The following is a 21,164-nucleotide window of genomic DNA, read 5'->3' on the forward strand; positions in this document are numbered from 1 at the left end:
ATAAATTAATTAATTAATTAACACAATTTTGTATGACAATTTCCCATACTTTAGGGAATTTATCTATTAAATCTTTTTTGATCGATTTAATAGATTAAGGTATTTAATATGTAAAGCACTATTACTTTTATCAAAAGCTTTTTTTTCTGAATTATTTAAGACAGTTATAATTAATTGTAGCAATTCTTGATTTAACGTATTTGACAAGTCTGTCTAGTTCTGTAATATTTAAATTGTTTGTTGCTAATTCATGCTTAGAAACTCTTAACTGATTACGTATTAAGGAATGACTTGCTTTTTGATAGATTTTATGGACACCTGGAGATTTGATGGCTTCCTTCAGTTTTGCAAAGGTTGGAATAATATTATCACATCTGCACTTTTTTTTAAAAAAAAGATTCCTAGCTCGAAGTTTATCCTGTTTTAATTGCAGTTTTCCTAGTAAGTTTGTCTTCTGCACTGTCATTTCCCCATGAAGGAATAAAACTTTTTTAAATAACGAAACCTGTGGTGTGATCATAATTAAAAGAAACACACGTATTAACCACAGCTAAAATTATTTAATTGCAAATATTTCATCCTAAGTATCTTAGGATGAAATATTTCATCACTACAGTAGTTTAAAACAATAATAGGAATAACATACAGTTAGGGTGCATGATTACAATAAAATCTCATTAAACGTGCATAACGTGTTACAGGGAAACAAAAAAAAAAAAAAAAAAAATTATTTAACATAATTTTGTATGACAATTTCCCATACTTTAGGGAAATTGTCATACTTCATGTTTATATAAAGATCTATACTTTTCTCAATGGATCCTATGGCTTGGATTTTCAATTCAGTGTTGAGAGAGGCCAGATTTCTGCAGTTTAAAAAGACGAATGTGGTCTTGATGTTCCGAGGTGCATTTCTGAACAGACCTACCTGTCTGTCCAAAGTAAGACAATTTGCATGAGCATGGAATTTCATAAACGCCAGGCAACATCAAAGGTGAGAGTTTGTCCTTAGGAGAAGGTAACAAGTTGCAAATTTGGTTGATAGGTTTGTAAGTAGTGGCAAAATTGTATTTCTTCATAATTTTAGAAAGATGTTCGGAGATGCCTTTGACGTAAGGTATGGGAATCCTATGGACTTCTTCCTGTCTGGTTTGATGTATGGAGAAGTGACTGATGATTTTTGGAGCTCTTTTCGGATTATATCCATTTAAGATGGCTGTATTTTTGATTACTTCTAATTGCTGGTTTAAAGATTCTTCAGAGGAGCAGAATTTGTGTGCTCTGGAAACTAGTGATTTAATAATGCCAAATTTCTGAGATGGATGATGAGCGGAAGAATTGTGAATGTAGCGACCCGAGAATGTAGGCTTGCGAAAGACAGACGTGGCATGGAACCGTCTTCTTTTCTTTGGATATGTAAATCCAAAAAGGAGATACCCTGTGGAGATTCTTTTTCTAATGCAAAGTCGATGCGATGATGAAGAAGGTTAATTTTATCTAAAAACAGTTAATTCATGTTCGGGATGATCCCAGACTGCAAATACGTCGTTCACATATCTTAACCAAATTTTTGGTTTGGTGTTCAAAAGTAAATATTTTTTCTCTTCAAGGTATTCTAGAAACAAATTTGCTAGGTTTGATAAAGGATTTTTGATAAAGGAGATCCAATTGCTGTTTCTTCTTCTTACTTGTAAATTTGACCTTTCCAGGTGAAGTAACCTGATGCAATAACAAACTTGAACAATTCAACTATATCAGACTGAAAATTTTTGAATTAGTAATTCTATTGTTTCTTTATGGGGAATGTTTGTGAAGAGGAAGACAATGTCGAAGCTGATTAACAAGTCAGTTTTTGATAGTTGAATGTCTTTAATTTTTGTGTGAAACTCAATAGAATTTTGGATTGAAGAGACTAAGTGGCCTATGTGAGGGCAGAGAAGGTTAGATAAGAATCTTGATGACTTGTAAGTTGGACTGCTGATACAGTCTACGACGGGTCTAAGTGGAACATTAGTTTTGTGTAGCTTAGGTAAGCCATAAATTCTAGGAGGTCTTGCATGGTATGTATTAAGTTTTTTGATTGTTTCTTCATCTAAGGAGGAAGTTTCATTAAGTAGATTATTTAATTTTCTGAGTTGATGTTTTGTAGGATCATAATCCAATTTAGCGTAAGTATTACGATCTTGAAGAAGTAAATTCATTTTTCGGTCATATGAGTTTGTATCGAGAACCACAGTGGTATTTCCTTTATCAGCTCTGGTAATGATTATGTTTTTATTACGTTTTAAGGAAATAATAGCTTTCAATTCTGATGGTGGGATATTTAATTCTGAAGGTTTGGCATTGTAGATCACTTTAGCTACTTCAAATCAAAGTCTGTTGGCTTAAATACTGGAGAGATGGATGAAGTTTCTTTCTACATTATGTATGAAGTCTAAATATGGGAAACATTTTGGTGAAATCGCAAATTTATGGCCTCTTGCTAGAACATTTAATTCATCTTTCGTTAGTGGACGGTTAGATAAATTGACTACCCATTTTTCCGTTGGCAATTTGTTAATGATCTTTTGATCGATTTAATAGATTAAGATATTTAATATGTAGAGCACTATTGCTTTTATCAAAAGCTTTTTTTCCTGAATTCTTTGAGACAGTTATAATTAAATGTAGCAATTCTTGATTTAACGTATTTGACAAGTCTGTTTCTAGTTCTGTAATATTTAAATTGTTTGTTGCTAATTCATGCTTAGAAACTCGTAACTGATTACGTATTAAGGAATGACTTGCTTTCTGATAGATTTTATGGACACCTGGAGATTTGATGGCTTCCTTCAGTTTTGCAAAGGTTGGAATAATATTATCACGTCTGCACTTTTTTTAAAAAAAGATTCCTAGCTCGAAGCTTACCCTGTTTTAATTGCAGTTTTCCTAGTAAGTTTGTCTTCTGCACTGTCATTTCCCCATGAAGGAATAAAACTTTTTTAAATAACGAAACCTGTGGTGTGATCATAATTAAAAGAAACACATGTATTAACCACAGTTAAAATTATTTAATTGCAAATATTTCATCAGTACAGTAGTTTAAAACAATAATAGGAATAACATACAGTTATGGCGCATGATTACAATAGAATCTCATTAAATGTGCGTAACGTGTTACAGGGGAAAAAAATAATTATTTAACACAATTCTGTATGACAATTTCCCATACTTTAGGAATAGTAAGAACATCGTTGCGGTTTAAGTTTGGTCTGTGTAGTAGGTCTTCAGAACTTTCTTTGTATAAATGTTCATGTTTATATAAAGATCAATGTAAAAGTTTAGACTTTTCCCAATGGATCCTATGATTTGGATGTTCAATTCTGTGTTGAGAGAGGCCAGAAATGCATCTCGGAACATCAACTATATTCATCTTTTTAAACCGCAGAAATCTGGCCTCTCTCAACACGGAATTGAAAATCCAAACCATAGGATCCATTGGGAAAAGACATGAATGTTTATGCAAAGAAAGTTCTGAAGCCCTACTACACACACCAAACTTAAACTGCAACGACGTTCTTACTATTCCTAAAGTATGGGAAATTGTTATACAAAAGTGTTAAATAATTATCCCCCCCCCCCCGTAACACATTACGCACATTTAATGAGATTCTATTGTAATCATGCGCCCTAACTGTATGGTATTCCTATTATTGTTTTAAACTACTGTACTGATGATGATGTCCTAAGATACTTAGGATGAAATATTTACAATTAAATAATTTTAACTGTGGTTAATACGTGTGTTTCTTTTAATTATGATCGCACCACAGGTTTCGTTATTTAAAAAAGTTTTATTCCTTCATGGGGAAATGACAGCGCAGAAGACAAACTTACTAGGAAAACTGCAATTAAAACAGGGTAAGCTACGAGCTAGGAATCTCTTTTTTAAAAAAGTGAAGTGCAGACGCGATAATCTTATTCCAACCTTTGCAAAACTGAAGGAAGCCATCAAATTTCCAGTTGCCCATAAAATCTATCAAAAAGCAAGTCATTCCTTACTACTTAATCAGTTACAAGTGTCTATGCATGAATTAGCAACAAACAATTTAAATATTACAGAACTAAAAACAGACTTGTCAAATACGTTAAATCAAGAATTGCTACAATTAATTATAACTGTCTCAAAGAATTCAGGAAAAAAAGCTTTTGATAAAAGCAATAGTGCTCTACATATTAAATACCTTAACCTATTAAATCGATCAAAAAAGATCATTAACAAATTGCCAACGGAAAAATGGGTAGTCAATTTATCTAACCGTCCACTAACAAAAGATGAATTAAATTACTTAAATATAAAGAGCTAATAAGCTTCATTTCGGCAACAAAAACATTATTTAAATTAAGTTAATTTAAATAATGTTTTTGTTGCCGAAATGAAGCTTATTAGCTCTTTATATTTAAGTAACTTAATGGTTGCACCTGTTCGGAAACTCGTATAGCAGAGTATAAAGTTCTTTTCGCTATACACTTTGGTATTAACTCGGTCTAGCTACTCACTGATGAAGCCTCAAAAAAGGCTGAAACCGGTCTGGGTAGTGACCTCACCACCATAATGTAATAACAGCATACATTTCCTAGGAAATGTGTTTTTACATTATGGTAAATACCTAAGAATAGTGATCAGAACTTTACCGACTTTGCTGCGAGATTTCCGGTATTGCACTACGTGCTGGGCCACTTGCATTTAGCGGACGCTTAGTGATCGCCGATACTTTATAGTTTACTATACTATAATCGGCAAGAAACTCTCTGATTCCAATCTTTGAGTTCCTTATTCGGTTTTAAAACAATGTGGGATTTAATATCCCCTTAATTTAAATGATGAATTAAATGTTCTAGCAAGAGGCCATAAATTTGTGATTTCACCAAAATGTTTCCCATATTTAGATTTCATACATAATGTAGAAAGAAACTTCAACCATCTCTCCAGTATTGAAGCCGAAAGACTTCGATTTGAAGTAGCTAAAGTGATCTACAATGCCAAACCTTCAGAATTAAATATCCCACCATCAGAATTGAAAGCTATTATTTCCTTAAAACGTAATAAAAACATAATCATTACCAGAGCTGATAAAGGAAATACCACTGTGGTTCTCGATACAAACTCATATGACCGAAAAATGAATTTACTTCTTCGAGATCATAATACTTACGCCCAATTGGATTATGATCCTACAAAACATCAACTCAGAAAATTAAATAAGCTACTTAATGAAACTTCCTCCTTAGATGAAGAAACAATCAAAAAACTTAAGGCATACCATGCAAGACCTCCTAGAATTTATGGCTTACCTAAGCTACACAAAACTAATGTTCCACTTAGACCCGTCGTAGACTGTATCAGCAGTCCAACTTACAAGTTATCAAGATTCTTATCTAACCTTCTTATCAACTATCAAAAACTGACTTGTTAATCAGCTTCGACATTGTCTCCCTCTTCACAAACATTCCCCATAAAGAAACAATAGAATTACTAACTCAAAAATTTCCCTCTGATATAGTCGAATTGTTCAAGTTTGTTATTGCATCAGGTTACTTTACCTGGAAAGGTCAAATTTACAAGCAAGAAGAAGGAACAGCAATGGGATCTCCTTTATCACCAAACCTAGCAAACTTGTTTCTAGAATACCTTGAAGAAAAAATATTCACTTTTGAACCCAAACCAAAAATTTGGTTAAGATATGTCGACGACGTATTTGCAGTCTGGGATCATCCCGAACATGAATTACAACTGTTTCTAGATAAAATTAACCTTCTTCATCATTGCATCGACTTTATGTTAGAAAAAGAATCTCCACAGGGTATCTCCTTTTTGGATTTACGCATCCAAAGAAAAGAAGACTGTTCCATCGCCATGTCTGTCTTTCGCAAGCCTACATTCTCAGGTCGCTACATTCACAATTCTTCCACTCATCATCCATCTCAGAAATTTGGCATTATTAAATCACTAGTTTCCAGAGCACACAAATTCTGCTCCTCTGAAGAATCTTTAAACCAGGAATTAGAAGTAATCAAAAATACAGCCATCTTAAATGGATATAATCCAAAAAGAACTCCAAAAATCATCAGTCACTTCTCCACACATCAAACCAGACAGGAAGAAGTCCATAGGATTCCCAAACCTTACGTCAAAGGCATCTCCGAACATCTTTCTAAAATTATGAAGAAATACAATTTTGCCACTACTTACAAACCTATCAACCAAATTTGCAACTCGTTACCTTCTCCTAAGGACAAACTCTCACCTTTGATGTTGCCTGGCGTTTTTGAAATTCCATGCTCATGCAAATTGTCTTACTTTGGACAGACAGGTAGGTATGTTCAGAAATGCACCTCGGAACATCAAGACCACATTCATCTTTTTAAACCGCAGAAATCTGGCCTCTCTCAACACGGAATTGAAAATCCAAACCATAGGATCCATTGAGAAAAGTCTAAACTTTCACATAGATCTTTATATAAACATGAACGTTTATGCAAAGAAAGTTCTGAAACTCTACTACACAGACCAAACTTAAACTGCAACGACTTTCTTACTATTTCTAAAGTATGGGAAATTGTCCTACAAAATTGTATTAAATAATTTTTTTTTTTCCTGTAACACGTTACACACATTTAATGAGATTCTATTGTAATCATACCCCCTTAATGTATGTGATTCCTATTATTGTTTTAAACTACTGTACTGATGATGTCCTAAGATACTTTTTTCACTGTGGTCAATACATGTGTTTCTTTTAATTATTGTCCCTTCCTGATATTAATTTTCTATGTTCTTACCAAAATCTTCTCCTCACTTTTGTTTAGCTAGTTTTACACAGTGTTTAGCTTTCTTACATTTGTCTTCGTATTCTCTAAGAGCACAAGGTGAGTTATTTGCCAGGAACTTTTGAAATGTTTTCCTCTTTTCCTTCACTGCCTCTTTAACTTCCTGTGTCCAACATGGAGTTCTGATTTTTCTATCCTTGCAGACAACCTCGCCACATGCCTTTCTGTGTTTTCTCCAAGATTTGCCACTGAGTCTCCAAGGTTTAGTTCCCATCTCAAACTCTGCTGGAAAAAAATTTGCCATTTCTTTTTTGAATAATGTTTATGTATTTTAATTAAAGTTTACATCTGAAAGCTGCTCGACTTTTATTTGCTTTAAAACTTTCTTACATGTTCTTCTTTTCAATATAAATTTCAATTTTATCCTGATTAAGAATAAATGGTGATCGCTTCCAATTTCAAATCTTCTGTATACTATAGTGTACTGTACCAGTGAGAAAACATAACTATGAACAATAACATAGTCAATGAGTCTTTTCTTATTCCTTACCTCTTCTCTCCATGTGAATTTGTGCACATTTTTATGTTGGGACATTGTGTTAGTAATAACCAGTCCATGTCCTGAGCAAAAATTCAACAGGTATTTGCCATTATTATTAACTTTACTCAGGGTGCTTAAGGGTCAAAGCTGTATAACTGAGAGGTGACATCCACATAGCCTTTAAAGGAATGCGGAAAAACGACCAGGTCTTCTGACCTAATGCCCAATCTTCACCTTCTCGTGGTGCACCCTGTTGGGTATCTACTTGGATACTGAACATGTCCTGAGCAAACATTCAACAGGTATTTGCCTTTATTATTAACTTTACTCAGAGTGCTTAAGGATCAAAGCTGTATAAATGACAGGTGACCTCCACATAGCCTCTAAAGGAATGCGTAAAAAAACAACCAGGCCTTGTGACCTTATGTCCAATCCTCACCTTCTCGTGGTGCACCCTGCTGAGTATCTACTTGGATACTGAACGAACGAGGATGGGCTGGCAATTTGGGATTTAGCTGACCAAATTGTATTCTTATTGGTTAAACCAAAATAAAAAATGATGGTAAGACATGACAAAATTTCATGCCAGCTGGTGCGTTGCCGGTTAAACAAGGCACCCGTTGTTTTCGCCAGGGAACCAGGGCAAACAGTGAAAAGTCAGCTACTGGAACAAATCTGAAAACAGACCCCAACTCAACATCACCAGAGTTAAAGATCGATACTATCAACATAAGAAGCCTGAATGGCAAAGAAATTAAGCTAGCTGAGGAATTAGATAAGTACCAGATCGACATAATAGGGGTGACTGAAACAAAAAAGACAAAAACTGGTGAGATCTTTCTGAGCAATAAATACAAAATGTTATATTCAGGCAATGGCAATCAAGGAAAAAGAAGGAGTAGCCATAGTATTCAACACAAAATATGAGGCTAATCTTCTTGAATGGCAGTCAGTCTCAAGTAGAGTAATGTGGGCAAATATGAGAATGGGGAACTGGACAATGAGACTTATTTGTGGCTATGGTCCCACAGAAGGTTCTACTAAGGTAGAAATGAAGGAATTTTTTGAAACTTTAGAAAAAGCAACTGACACAATGAAAAAGGAAAAGTTGGTCCTTGTTGGGGATCAAATAGCAGAGTAGGAAATGATTGTGAGACATATAAAGATATTTTGGGAAAATTTGGAGAAAAGAGCAAAGCTAATAATAATGGCAAATATCTGTTGGATTTCTGCTCGGGACATGGACTGGTTATGACTAATACCATGTTCCAACATAAAAATGTGCACAAATTCACATACAGAGAAGAGGCAAGGAATAAGAAAAGTCTCATTGACTATGTTATTGTTGATAGTGATGTTTTTTCCCTGGTACAGGACAACAGAGTGTACAGAGGATTTGAAATTGAAAGTGATCACTATTTAGTCTTGAACAGGATAAAACTGAATTTCATATTGAAAGGAATAACATGTAAGAAAGTTTTAAAGCGAATAAAAGTTGAGCAGCTCTCAGATGTGAACTATAGACTAAAATACACAAAGATTATTGAAGAAAAAATGAAAGAGTTTGAGAACAGGAATCAAACCTTGGAGATTCAGTGGCAAAACTCTGAGAAAACATTGATTCTGCCAGAGAGGCATGTGGTGAGGTTGTCTGCAAGGATAAAAAAATCAGAACGCCCTGGTGGACATAGGAAGTAAAAGAGGCAGTGAAGGAAAAGAAGAAAGCATATCAAAAGTTCCTGTCAAATAAGTCAGCTTGTGCTCTTAGAGAATACAGAGACAAATGCAAGAATAATAAACACTGTGTAAAACTAGCTAAACAAAAGTCACGGGAGGACTTTGACAAGAATATAGAAAATAAATATCAAGGTGGCAAAATATTCTGGAGGTTGTTGAAGAAGCTTAGGGATGGAAGAAAGAGTGCTGTAAAAGCAGTTAGAGATGATAAAATTGACATGAAAAGGGGAGAAAAAGATATCCTTGAAGTATGGAGTAATTACTTTGAAAAACTACTAAATGAAACAAGCAGTGATGACAGCACAGTGGTAAAAACCACTGACCAGGCATGCAGTCAGGAATATATATATCCATACTTGAAGTAAAAAAAAGCCATCAAAGGCTTGAAATGTGGAAAGGCAGCAGGAGTAGATGATATTCGATAGGAAATGCTGAAGTATGGTGGCATAAGAGTCTTACAGTGGCTGCACTGCATAGTTCAGAAAGCCTGTACAGAGGGACGAATTCCCGATGATTGGAGTACAGCTCTCATAGTACCCATATATAAAAACGGAAATAAAACTGAATGTGAGAATTACTATTTCCATATTTCCATACTGAGTGTTCCTTTCAAGATCTATGCAAGTATACTTGAGAAACGGTTGAGAAGAATTGTGGAAGAAAAGCTTGGTGAAGAACAAGCTGGATTCAGGCCAAATAGAGGCTGTCAGGATCAGATCTTCACTTTCGACAAATAGTGGAGAAATCATGGGAACAGCGATCTGTATTTAAGTTTTGTCGATTTGGAAAAGGCATATGACAAGGTTCCAAGAGAGAAGCTATTCAATACGCTACAGTTATATGGTGTCAATGGGGCAATATATCAGCAATACTTAGTCTTTATTTGAGTTGTAAGTCAGCAGTTAGAATTGAAGGAAGTACAGGAAGATGGTTTAATGTTAAATCTGGTGTGAGACAAGAATGTACATTATCCCCTCTGTTATTCATTATCTATATGGATCACATTATGAAGGAAAGTGGTATTACACCTGATATCAAAATTGGAGATGTTAATGTCAGCTCTTTGTTATACTTCTAAATAAAGCCGCTACAAGTCTGCAGATTCTCTGACTAAATTGAATAGCTGTTGTAATAGATATAGTATGAAGGTCAGCAATAAAAAGACAAAGACAATGAAAATAGGCAGAATCATTAAATATGTCAACTGTGTTGTGAATGGAGAACCTGGAACTAGTGAAACATTTCAGCTACTTAGGCATGATTTTTACTGAAGATGGTAAATTAAATATAGAAATAGACAACAGAATCAGCAAAGCTGGTATGGTAGGAAGTCAATTGAATAAATTCATATGGAATAAGAGAGAAATTAGTTGGAACACTAAATTAGCTGTATACAAGACAGTGTTCAAACCGGTTTTAACTTATGGATCTGAGAGCTGGGTCAGAAGTAAAACACTTGACCAAAGACTAGAGACCGCAGATATGAGAGTCCTGAAAAAGATTATAGGCGTGAACAGATGGCATCAATGGCAATATCATATTAAAAACGAGGATATTAGGAAAGAACTTGACATTGTCAGCATCCAGGAATGCGTTAGCAGAGCTAATCTCAGGTGGTATGGTCACTTAAACAGAATGGGCGAGGAAAGATTTGCAAAACAAGCGTTCTCTGCCAGGTTGGCAGCAAAATGACCCAGAAGAAGACCAAGATATAGGTGGATTGATACGGTACAAAGTGCCTTAGACGATAGAAATATAAGATCTGATAATGTTGGAGTTTTGACAAGTAACAGACTGATTTGGAGGAAAATTGTAGATAGGAAATTAGTAATCATGTAATTTTTTTCAGGTAGTACTATCATATCCTGTACACCCCTTGAGGGTACATGGCAGGAATTTGATGATGAAGATTAACTTTACTCTTTTCACCAAATTTTTTCAAAAGATTTTTGCATGTCTGACAATCATTTCCTACTCTGCTATTTAGATCCCGAACAAGGACTGACTTTTCCTTTTTCATTGTGTCAGTTGCTTTCTTTAAAGCCTCAAAAAATTCCTCCACTTATACCTTAGTAGAACCTTCTGTGGGATCACATGCACAAATAAGTCTCATTGTCCAGTTCCCCATTCTGATATTTGCCCACATCACTCTACTTGAGACTGCCATTCAAGAAGATTATCCTCGTATTTAGTGTTGAATACTATGGCTACTACTTCTTTTCCTTGATTGTCATTGCCAAAATATAACATTTTGTATTTATTGCTCAGAAAGATCTCACCAGTTTTTGTCTTTTTTGTTTGTCACTCTTATGATGTCAATCTTGTACTTATCCAATTCCTCAGCTAGCTCCATTTCTTTGCCATTCAGGATTCTTATGTTGATAGTACTGATCTTGAACTCTGGTAATGTTGAGTTGGGAAGTGTTTCAGGATTTGTTCCAGTAGCTGATTTTTTGCTGTTTACCCTGGTTCCCTGGCGAAAACAATAGGGGCTTTGTTTAACTGGGCAATGCCCCAATCAGCACGAAATTCTGTCACATTGTACCAGCATTTGAAATTGTAGTTTAAGCCAATTTGGTCTGCTAAATCCGAAATTGCCAGCCCATCCTCATTCATTCAGTGTCCAGGTAGATACCTAACAGGGTGCACCATGAAAAGGTGAGGACTGGACATTAGGTTAGAAGCCCTGGTTTGTTCTCTGCATTCCGTTAAAGGCTATCTGGAGGTCTCCCCTCAGTTATATAGCTTTGACCCTTAAGCATCCCCCAACTCTTTGTTGTAAAGTGGAAATCTGATCCTGACAACCTCTGTTTGGTCTGAACCCAGCTTGTTCTTCTCTAAATATCTCTTCTATAAAGTTTTCTCTATCTCTTTTCAAGTTGTTGTTGTTGTCAGCTTGTAGAATCCCACTGATAGGCATCCCCCCCCCCCCCCCCCGCTATTCTATTCGACTATTTTGGTGTGTTCTTGACAGGACTGGTCATTTATCCAATGTATCATCTTGTTTCCTCATCAAGTGTCCTGCCCATTTTCATTTTAGGGATTTTTGCTGTTCTTATGACATCAGTGACTTTTGTTTTCTGTCTTGTTTCTAGGGCTCTTATTTTTTGTTATCCTTTTGATGTCTAACATACTTCTTTCCATTTCTCTTTGGCATGTTCTTGACTTGGTCACTTGTTTAGTTGTTAGTGACCATGTTAGTGATCCATAGGTTAAAATGGGTATGACAATATTATGAAGTTTGCATTTTAGGCTGATTAATAGGTCTCCCTTCGTCCAGTCTTTTAAACTCCAATTGCTCCTCCTATTGGAGAAGCATTGGTGATTCTGGCATCTGTTTCTTTTTCCGTCCTGTTTTTAAATGATATTATCTAGCCCAAATATTTAAAATCTTGGTCCTAACTTATTATTGAGCCTCTGTAGCTCAGTCGATAGAGATGAAGCCCTTTGGTTGGAAAAACCTGGGTTTGATTCCTGTTAGCGAAGTGAGAAAGCTTTATCTGGGTCTCTTTCAACGAAAAGGTGAGTTAGCCAGTCTCATATGGGGGTAGAGGATTTTTTCACATAGAAACTCAGGTTTTTCACCCCCCCCCCCCCCCAGAACAGGCTCCATGAACACATAGATTACAGTCATGAATATTGCCCTTAGGGAATGCAGCAGAGGAGTGACAAACCGGCTGCATTAATTCGTTGTGAGCCCCTTATCAGGGTGGGACTCAATCCATCCTAGGGGATGGATGAGAAGAATAGGATAGGAACTTATTATTCTGTTTTCAACAGTTACTGAAATTTCTGCGTGGTTAGTCATTAGTTTAGATTTGCTGAAGTTTATGTTTAATCCATATGCTTTACTTTTATTACTTAGATCTCTAATCATCATTTCCAGTTCTGAGTTGGAAACAATGATCTCTTTTCAAGTATGTTCATATAAATCTTACCTGGAACACTTAATACAGAAATTCACCCATAGTTTTCACATTCAGCTTTATTCCTCCCCCCCTTTTTTTTATAGATGATAACTACAAGAGATCTACTCCAATCATCTGGAATTTGACCTGACCAGGCCCTCTGAATTATGCAATGTAACCACTGCAAAACTTTTATACCTTCATATTTATGCATTTCTGGTCGAATATCATCTACTTCATCTTCCTTTCCATGTTTCAAGTTTTTGATGGCTTTTTCTACCCCATGCTTCTTGAAAAATTTCTAGTATGGTTATGTCAGTGCTTGTTTCATTTAACAGTCTTTCAAAATAATTACTCCAGGACATCTAGGATATCCTTATCTTCAGCTTTCATGTCACATTTATCATCTTTGATTCCTTTTACAGTACTCTCTCTTCCATTTCTAAGACCTTTTCAATAGCTTCCTGAACATTTTGCTAAATTCTTGATATTTATTCTTATATTCTTACTAAAGTCATCCCATCTTATATCTTATATTTTTCCTTGTATTCTTTCAGGGCACCTGCAGACTTATTTCTTAGGAACTTTTTGGTATGTTTTCTTCTTGTCCAAGACTGCTTCTTTAACTTCTTGTGTCCACTATGGTGTTCTTTTTCTATAATTGCAGACAAGTTCGCCACATACCTCTCTATCTGAATCAATGTTTTCTTCGGGGTTTGCCACTGAGACTCCAAGATTTTGTTCTTGTTGTCAAACTTTCACATTTTTTTTTTTTTTTTCAGTAATTTTTGTATAGCTGAGCCTACAGTTTACCTGTAAAAGATATTCAACTTTAATTCTTGTTAAAACTTTCTTACATGCTTTTCAATGTGATATTCATTTTTATCCTACTCAGCAGTATGTGATGGTTCATTAAACTTGGAGACAAGGGCTAGTATTCCAAATTGTGATATCTTTCTTCCATGAGTGGTATTATTCTTTTAAGACCAAACAGATGGAAATTTTAAGGAGAGAAATCTAAACCATACAGTCTGGATTTCACTTCAGAGTGTGCAGTATAATTTTATGATAGCTTTGCACTGTAATATACAAAAGAAGAATGTCTTGTCTTTTTTCCTTTTACTCTTCTGGTTGAACTTGCTGCATCCAGCTTGAGTTTCTTGGGTAGATATAATGCAAAACTCAACCCCCCCCCCATTCCCCAACTCAATAGAATCAAAATATAGACAACTTTTACTGGTGCAGAAAATATTCCTTTCAAACTTCTTTACATGAAAAGTCTGATGATTCCATTCTATGAATGGTTGCTTAGATCTGGTTGAATATGGCATTTACACATTCATTATTTGATTTCTAAAAATAATGTCTTTTTCCAACTGTTGCATATCAAGCCAGAAATTCAAAAAAAATCTACTCACTATGAACTTTGTATTCTTGTGTCAGTTGCCAAAGAACAAATAGTAAGCACACATATCATTCCTACTCACTAATTCTGAATTATAGTAACTATTCTTCACCATGACACATCAATCTCACAGATTTGCCATTCATTCACATACTGTACATACTCAAGCAACATTGCCAGTGTATATCTCCACAGGCATTTATCAGATATCCAAAAAAAATATCTTTAGCAGTTTAAGATAAGTCTCCTTGTATGATTCCATTCTGAAAACTGATTTTTTATTTCTTCTTCTTCTTCTTCTTCTTTTTTTTTTCGCAATTTTATACTCAAATACACCCAGAGAAACCAAATAATTTATTGACTTACTATTTTTTTACTATTTATTGAGTTACTAATATTTTGTACAATTTCAAACAAGCAATTTTAGAGCACAAATTATAACTACAGTAAAACAAACAATGCTCAATTACTGTTACAGAAACAATTCAAATTATTACTGTAAAGGATCGTCCCATCAAGTGGCCTCTAGGGGCCAGATAAAAACAAATCTGTACTTTGAGATGGTGGTTAGAAATCAGCAAAATATCAATCTAAATACATAGCACAATCGAAGTACTATTATGAATAACCACCACCTAATCCTATCACATTTTTAGTCAAGCAGAAAAGTTCAAATAACATACACCAATTTTTCACTCTTTTCAAAAGGAACTGATATAATGTTGTTCTGACTTTGGCGATAACTACTTCTATCTATCTTGGAAGAATCTACTACTTTCTGGTGTGCTCTACTCCTCAATTTAAAGCATTAACAAATGTGACTAATGAAGAGTGTTATCTTGGCTGTCCTGTTTTCCAGTTCATCCTCACAACTAATGCAATGCTTTCTATAATAAATTTAGTTTAATCACTTAAATATAAAGAGCTAATAAGCTTCATTTCGGCAATATAAACATTATTTAAATTAAGGGGATATTGGAAACTCGTATAGCAGAGTATATAAGTTCTTTTTGCTATACACTTTGGTATTAATTTGGTTTAGCTACTCACTGATGAAGCCTCAAAAAAGGCTGAAACCGGTCTGGGTAGTGACCTCCCACCATAATGTAATAACAGCATACATTTCCTAGGAAATGTGTTTTTACATTATGGAAAATACCTAAGAATAGCGATCAGAACTTTACCTCCTTTGCTACGAGTTGTCCAGTATTGTACTACGTACTAGGGTCACTTGCATTAGCTCACGCTAGTGATCGCCGATACTTTATAGTTTTTACTATATTCGGCACGAAACTCTCTGATTCCAATCTTTGAGTTTCTTATTCGGTTTTAAAACAATGTGGGATTTATATCCCCTTAATTTAAATAATTTAGTTTAATCCTTTATCCAAGTGTGAGCAAACAAAGTTTGCACCTGAAAATATCTTCAGGACTGAGACAAGGTGGTGCATCTGTTGGCAACTCGTAGCAAAGGTGGACCAAGCTCTCATCACTCCTTGTCTCAGTATCTCTCACCATGCAATATAGGTAAATTTAGGTAAACAAATATAGGTAAATTTGCATGGTGGGAGATACTGAGACAAGGAGTGATGAGCGCTCACTCCACCTTTACTACGAGTTGCCAGCAGATGCACCACCTTGCCTCAGTCCTGAAGATATTTTCAGGCGCAAACTTTGTTTGCTCAGACTTGGATAAAGGATTAAACTAAATTTATTATAGTCTAACCAAGTGCAAAATAAACTTCCAACATCTTTCTCTAAATCCAGAGTAATTTAATAATAAGGTGGTACACCGGTTGGTAACTCATATAAGTAAATATGACCTCTCCATTGCTTCTGCTTAGTGTCACCACTTCTGGGTCTGCCTCCTAATGACAAGGCCTCAATCAAGGTCGAAACCGGTCTGGGTAGTGGCCCTTCCCTTAATGCACAGCATTATACATGTCCGCAAGGAGATGTGCTTTGCATGGTGGGAGATACTGAGACAAGGAGTGATGAGAGCTTGGTCCACCTTTGCTAAGTTGCCAACAGATGCACCACCTTGTCTCAGTCCTGAAGATATTTTCAGGTGCAAACTCTGTTTGCTCACACTTGGATAAAGGATTAAACTAAATTTATTATAGTCTAACCAAGTGCAAAATAAACTTCCAGCAATGCTTTCTCTTCAAATCATGTTCACAATTAGTGCTTTGTGATCATGGAATATTATTGCTTTAGAAGGCATAAAGGACAATATCACAAAATTGACACAGCATAGGGTATACAATGCAAGAGGCAGTCATGATTCATAACGCTATGAACAGCAAACCTAATCCATTCCACGAGAAGCAACCTTATGTCAATGCACTGCGATATCCATTAACAGGATAACAATAAAATAAGAAGTCTACAGGTATCTTACATACCAAAAATGCCCATTGAATGGAATGTATGAATCATTCCATAGGGTTGATTTTTTCAGTGCATGGCACATGTCAAATGACAATGTAACCCTATTGTTAATAAGGTTCATCAGCTGTAGCTCTTCTGTAGTCATCTGACTATCATTCTACAGAATGATAGTCAGATGTTATTTAGTTTAAAAACGTCTGTTAATGCTGCTTTGGAGCAGAAGTAACAAAGCATTTTTTTACTAAATAACATCTGACTCTCATTTGCTCTTTGAAATAGTTTGTGTATTCATTATTCAACTTTTGGCTGCTGGCAGACACATGCATACAGGTAACTACTGAGCAATTCCCTACCTTCTAAAAAAAAAAAAAACTTTTGCAAGACACCAATTGTGTCTTGCAAAAGTGTACACTTTTGTCTATGATTGATTCCTGAGAGCAACCCTAAATAGGGGCCAAAACATTGTCCAAACTCAGTTATTTTTTCTAAGCAGTTGGAAATTTTCAAAAAAACTTCACTATGAAAGACTATATGAATGATTAATCATATTTAAGTTTCCATACTTTTAAAACAAAAAAAAAATCAAACTTACTAGGTGTGGTTGGACTTGGTGATGGGCCATTGGAAGGAGGAGATGGGGCACTGAGTTGAAGCTTTTGTTGCTAAAAATAAATGCAATGAAATTAAGTATTTTCTATAAACTAAAATAACAGAAAAGTTAATATACTATACAGTCACATATCTGACTAAAAAGAACAACTACATCTCTGTAGTTTGGCATTATAACAGTGTCAAGTGTGACAGCCTCTGTTACTTCTATGTCTCATTCATCCCATTGGACTATTGTTTCTGACCTCCCAACCCAAATATATATGCACCGAACATATCACTGAAGTAATCCTTATGTATGTTCCATACATTCCCCACACTACTCTGAACTGCTTCCCCTAACTAAACCCTGATTTTCCAAAACAATGTACCAAGTCTGTACAAATAAAAAATCGAGCATACCACAACTGGCTCACATCAGGAACTCCATCCTCCTTTAGTGCTTATAGTCAAGCCTGAAACAGCTGCAAGAAAACTATCAATGATTCCTAACCAGAGTTTGAAAGAGCAAAAAAAGGAAAAAAAAAAAAGAAGAAGAAGGAAACTTACATCATGTCCAAATGGCAGCCGGGCCTTTTGGTCTTTTGCCAAAGCAATTGGTCATAACTTTTGCCCAACACTATTTAGTTCATGGACAATTAGTCAGGGAGAAAATTCATCGTGCGAACTATTCATTGTGGAAAAATTTGCTGAAAATGTTATTCACTAGAAAATTGAAATGATAGTGGATTGATAGTATATGAAAAGTAAATACAGTCCAAGATTAATTTCACAAAATATAGTTTTTTTTTTTATGTATTTATGTATTATTCAGATTTTCATATTTTTACTCTTATACGGTTAAAGTAATAGTTTATTGATCAGTGAGTTTCCTAATTTCCGTGTCGTCTTAAAAAGTTATAAATATTCTTTCTTACTTAGATATCACAGGTTCTGTTGATGGAATATTAATATTTACAAAATTGGAATAGGGTGGTTTAGAAGAAAGGACACCATATATAAGAATATTTATTCTGTGAACCGTTCACCATTTTTCTGCACACTTAGACACCCATCCAGTTGTGTGTGTGTGTGTGTGTGCATGAAAAAAATAGTTTCAATGACTATAATACCAAGAATAAAAATAATAAAGTTTAATGCTGAGATACTACTAGTTTCGTTAAAACAAAATTCAACATCTTCAGGTATCAAAGACAAAGAATTATGTAAAATAACAGAGACATAATAAAATTACATCAACAGAACTAATATAAAAGACCGCAGTATAGTTTAAAACAGGAATGCGTGCTGGAATTCCAATTAAAGTTGACTACATGCAAGAGTTGTCACGAGAGCGCCAGTATTGGACAGTGGCAATGTGTGCATCAGAAAGATTGTAGCTAAGGATGTTGTTTATATGGGATGAATCAAGGGATATTTCTTTAGATTCGACTATCTTCCTTTCGAGCTCATCATAACACCTATGAATATCAGGTTTGCGGCCAGTTTACGAGGTGTTGAAGGCTTTCATCCGAGTTAATAGAGCGCTGGCCTGGTCCTATTGTAGGATATGTCTCTTTTGTGTTCCTCAATATGTAAAAGGATAGATTTAGCCGTCTGACTGTAATATGGTTTGCCACATTCACACAAATATTCAAACTAATTTTTTCATAACATTATCTACCGAGTGAATATGTATGCCAATATATCATCATCATCATCAAATTCCTGCCATGTACCTTCAAGGGGTGTACAGGATATGATAGTACTACATGAAAAATTTACATCATTACTAACTTCCTATCTACAATTTTCCTCCAAATCAGTCTGTTACTTGTCAAGACTCCAACATTATCAGATCTTATATTTCTATTGTCTAAGGCATTTTGTACTGTATCAATCCACCTATATCTTGGTCTTCCTCTGGGTCGTTTTCCTGCCAACCTGGCAGAGAACACTTGTTTTGCTAATCTTTCCTCTCCCATTCTGTTCAAGTGACCACACCACCTGAGATTAGCTCTGCTAACGCATTCCTGGATGCTGACAATTGTGCTTCAGTTATTGAATACACGTGTATTTTGAAAATGACTCCACTTTCCCTGAATAGGAAAGGTATGTTGTATGTTGTTATTGTTTACACAGCTAGTACGATGATAAGTGCACTTTTGACTAATTATATTAAAAAAAATAATAAAATTATGTAAATACTATCATAATGATGTAAATCAGCATAAGCTAAATTGCCATTTGAAACTGCAATATTAGTCTTTACTTTTTCCTCCAATGCTAGTATTTTCAGACAAGGAAATTCATCTCTCACCTAAAAACAATTACAAACATCCATGCCCACTGCAAATCCACAGCTCATTGGTGGGAGAGGGTATGCTATCTGGTTAGTTGTTAACAACATGATATTTCTGATTACAGTTTATTTATATTATTAATTACACAGTAATTATTATTAATTACACAAGAGAAGTAATTAATTACGTATTTCACTTTGGGGGTCATGCATCTATGTATGTGTGTGTGTGTGTGTGTATATATATATATTATTATTTTTTTTTTTTTTCCAGCAAAGAAGCCTAAATACAAAATTTAAAATTTCTTAGTGTCATAAAATACTAGTACAGTGTACCCTTGATTTAATGGACTAATAGCAGCTAAGGGGTGTCCGTTAAATTTTGAATTTTTTAAAATAAAAAAAAGTTGTAACATTATACTGTAATTTTATCAGTATTAGCACTGCAATAACAAAAAAATTGTTTTACACAAACTTTTAGATAAGTTATTGTTCGATGTTGAGGCACTTGGTTTAGATAATCCTGCTTTGAAAAAACTATCAAGTTTTTTTTGAACTTTTGAATTCTGCTGTTTTTTTATAAATAACTCCCTAAAATATGAAAATGTGTGTAATAAAACTACTGCAGAAAGTCATGCCACATGACAAAAGAACCAATTACAGTGCGATTGGTGTGACCATGTCCTAATCATTCACCGAACATGTTTTATGAGCGTTGACTCATTTATGTCAGATAAATTACTACAGTGTTTCTCCAACATATGATGGCCTATTTGCCAAAATTTGTTAAAAATAATAGGAAATTAATAACAAAAAATAACTTGTTAATTATAAGCAAATGTTGGTTAAAAGAATTTTAAAATTAACAGGGTGTTAATTTTCACATGTGATATATGAACCAGAAATTTTGTCCGTTAATCGACGGTTTACTGTATAGGATGAAAAGGTAAACACTAGTATTGAATCCACAGATGGCAATTTAGCTTATGCTGATTTACATAATGATGATAATGTTTATGTAATTTAAGGGTCAAAGCTGTATAACTGAGAGGAGAACTCCACATAGCCTTTAAAGGAATGCGGAGAACTGACCAGGGCTTCTGACCTAATGTCCAACCCCCACCTTCTTGTGGTGCACCCTGTTGGGTATCTACTTGGATACTGAACGACCAAGGATGGGCTGGCAATTTGGCATTTAGCTGACCAAATTGTATTCTTATTGGTTAAACCAAAATAAAAAATGATGGTACAACATGACAAAATTTCATGCCGGCTAGGGATATGCCCTGGTTAAACAAGCTTCCCCATTGTTTTTGTCAGGGAACCAGGGCGAACAGCAAAAAGTCAGCTACTGGAACAAATCTGAAAACACACCCCAACTCAACATCACCAGAGTTAAAGATCAGTACTATCAACATAAGAAATCTGAATGGCAAAGAAATGGAGCTAGCTGAGGAATTAGATAAGTACCAGATCGACATA

The 21,164-nt window shown here is 34.9% G+C and overlaps 1 protein-coding gene across 3 annotated transcripts in view; it reads right to left on the reverse strand.

Annotated features, from left to right (window-relative positions):
- The window catches only part of LOC150108473 (PX domain-containing protein kinase-like protein), a 307,545-nt gene that overhangs the window by 61,092 nt on the left and 225,289 nt on the right, over positions 1 to 21,164 (reverse strand). For all 3 annotated transcript variants that reach the window (XR_016548134.1, XM_090390804.1, XM_090390803.1), the window contains exon 14: positions 17,385 to 17,454. Coding sequence is in view for 2 of the 3 variants with exons in the window: in XM_090390804.1 (XP_090246930.1) it covers positions 17,385 to 17,454 (70 nt within the window). In the remaining variant the exon portion in view is untranslated. The remainder of the gene's footprint in view (positions 1 to 17,384; positions 17,455 to 21,164) is intronic.

The sequence above is a fragment of the Typopeltis vanoorti genome, chromosome 3, assembly GCF_054136105.1.
Source record: "Typopeltis vanoorti isolate ZY-2024b chromosome 3, IOZ_Tvanoo_1.0, whole genome shotgun sequence".
NCBI classification, from domain to species: Eukaryota; Metazoa; Arthropoda; class Arachnida; order Uropygi; family Thelyphonidae; genus Typopeltis; species Typopeltis vanoorti.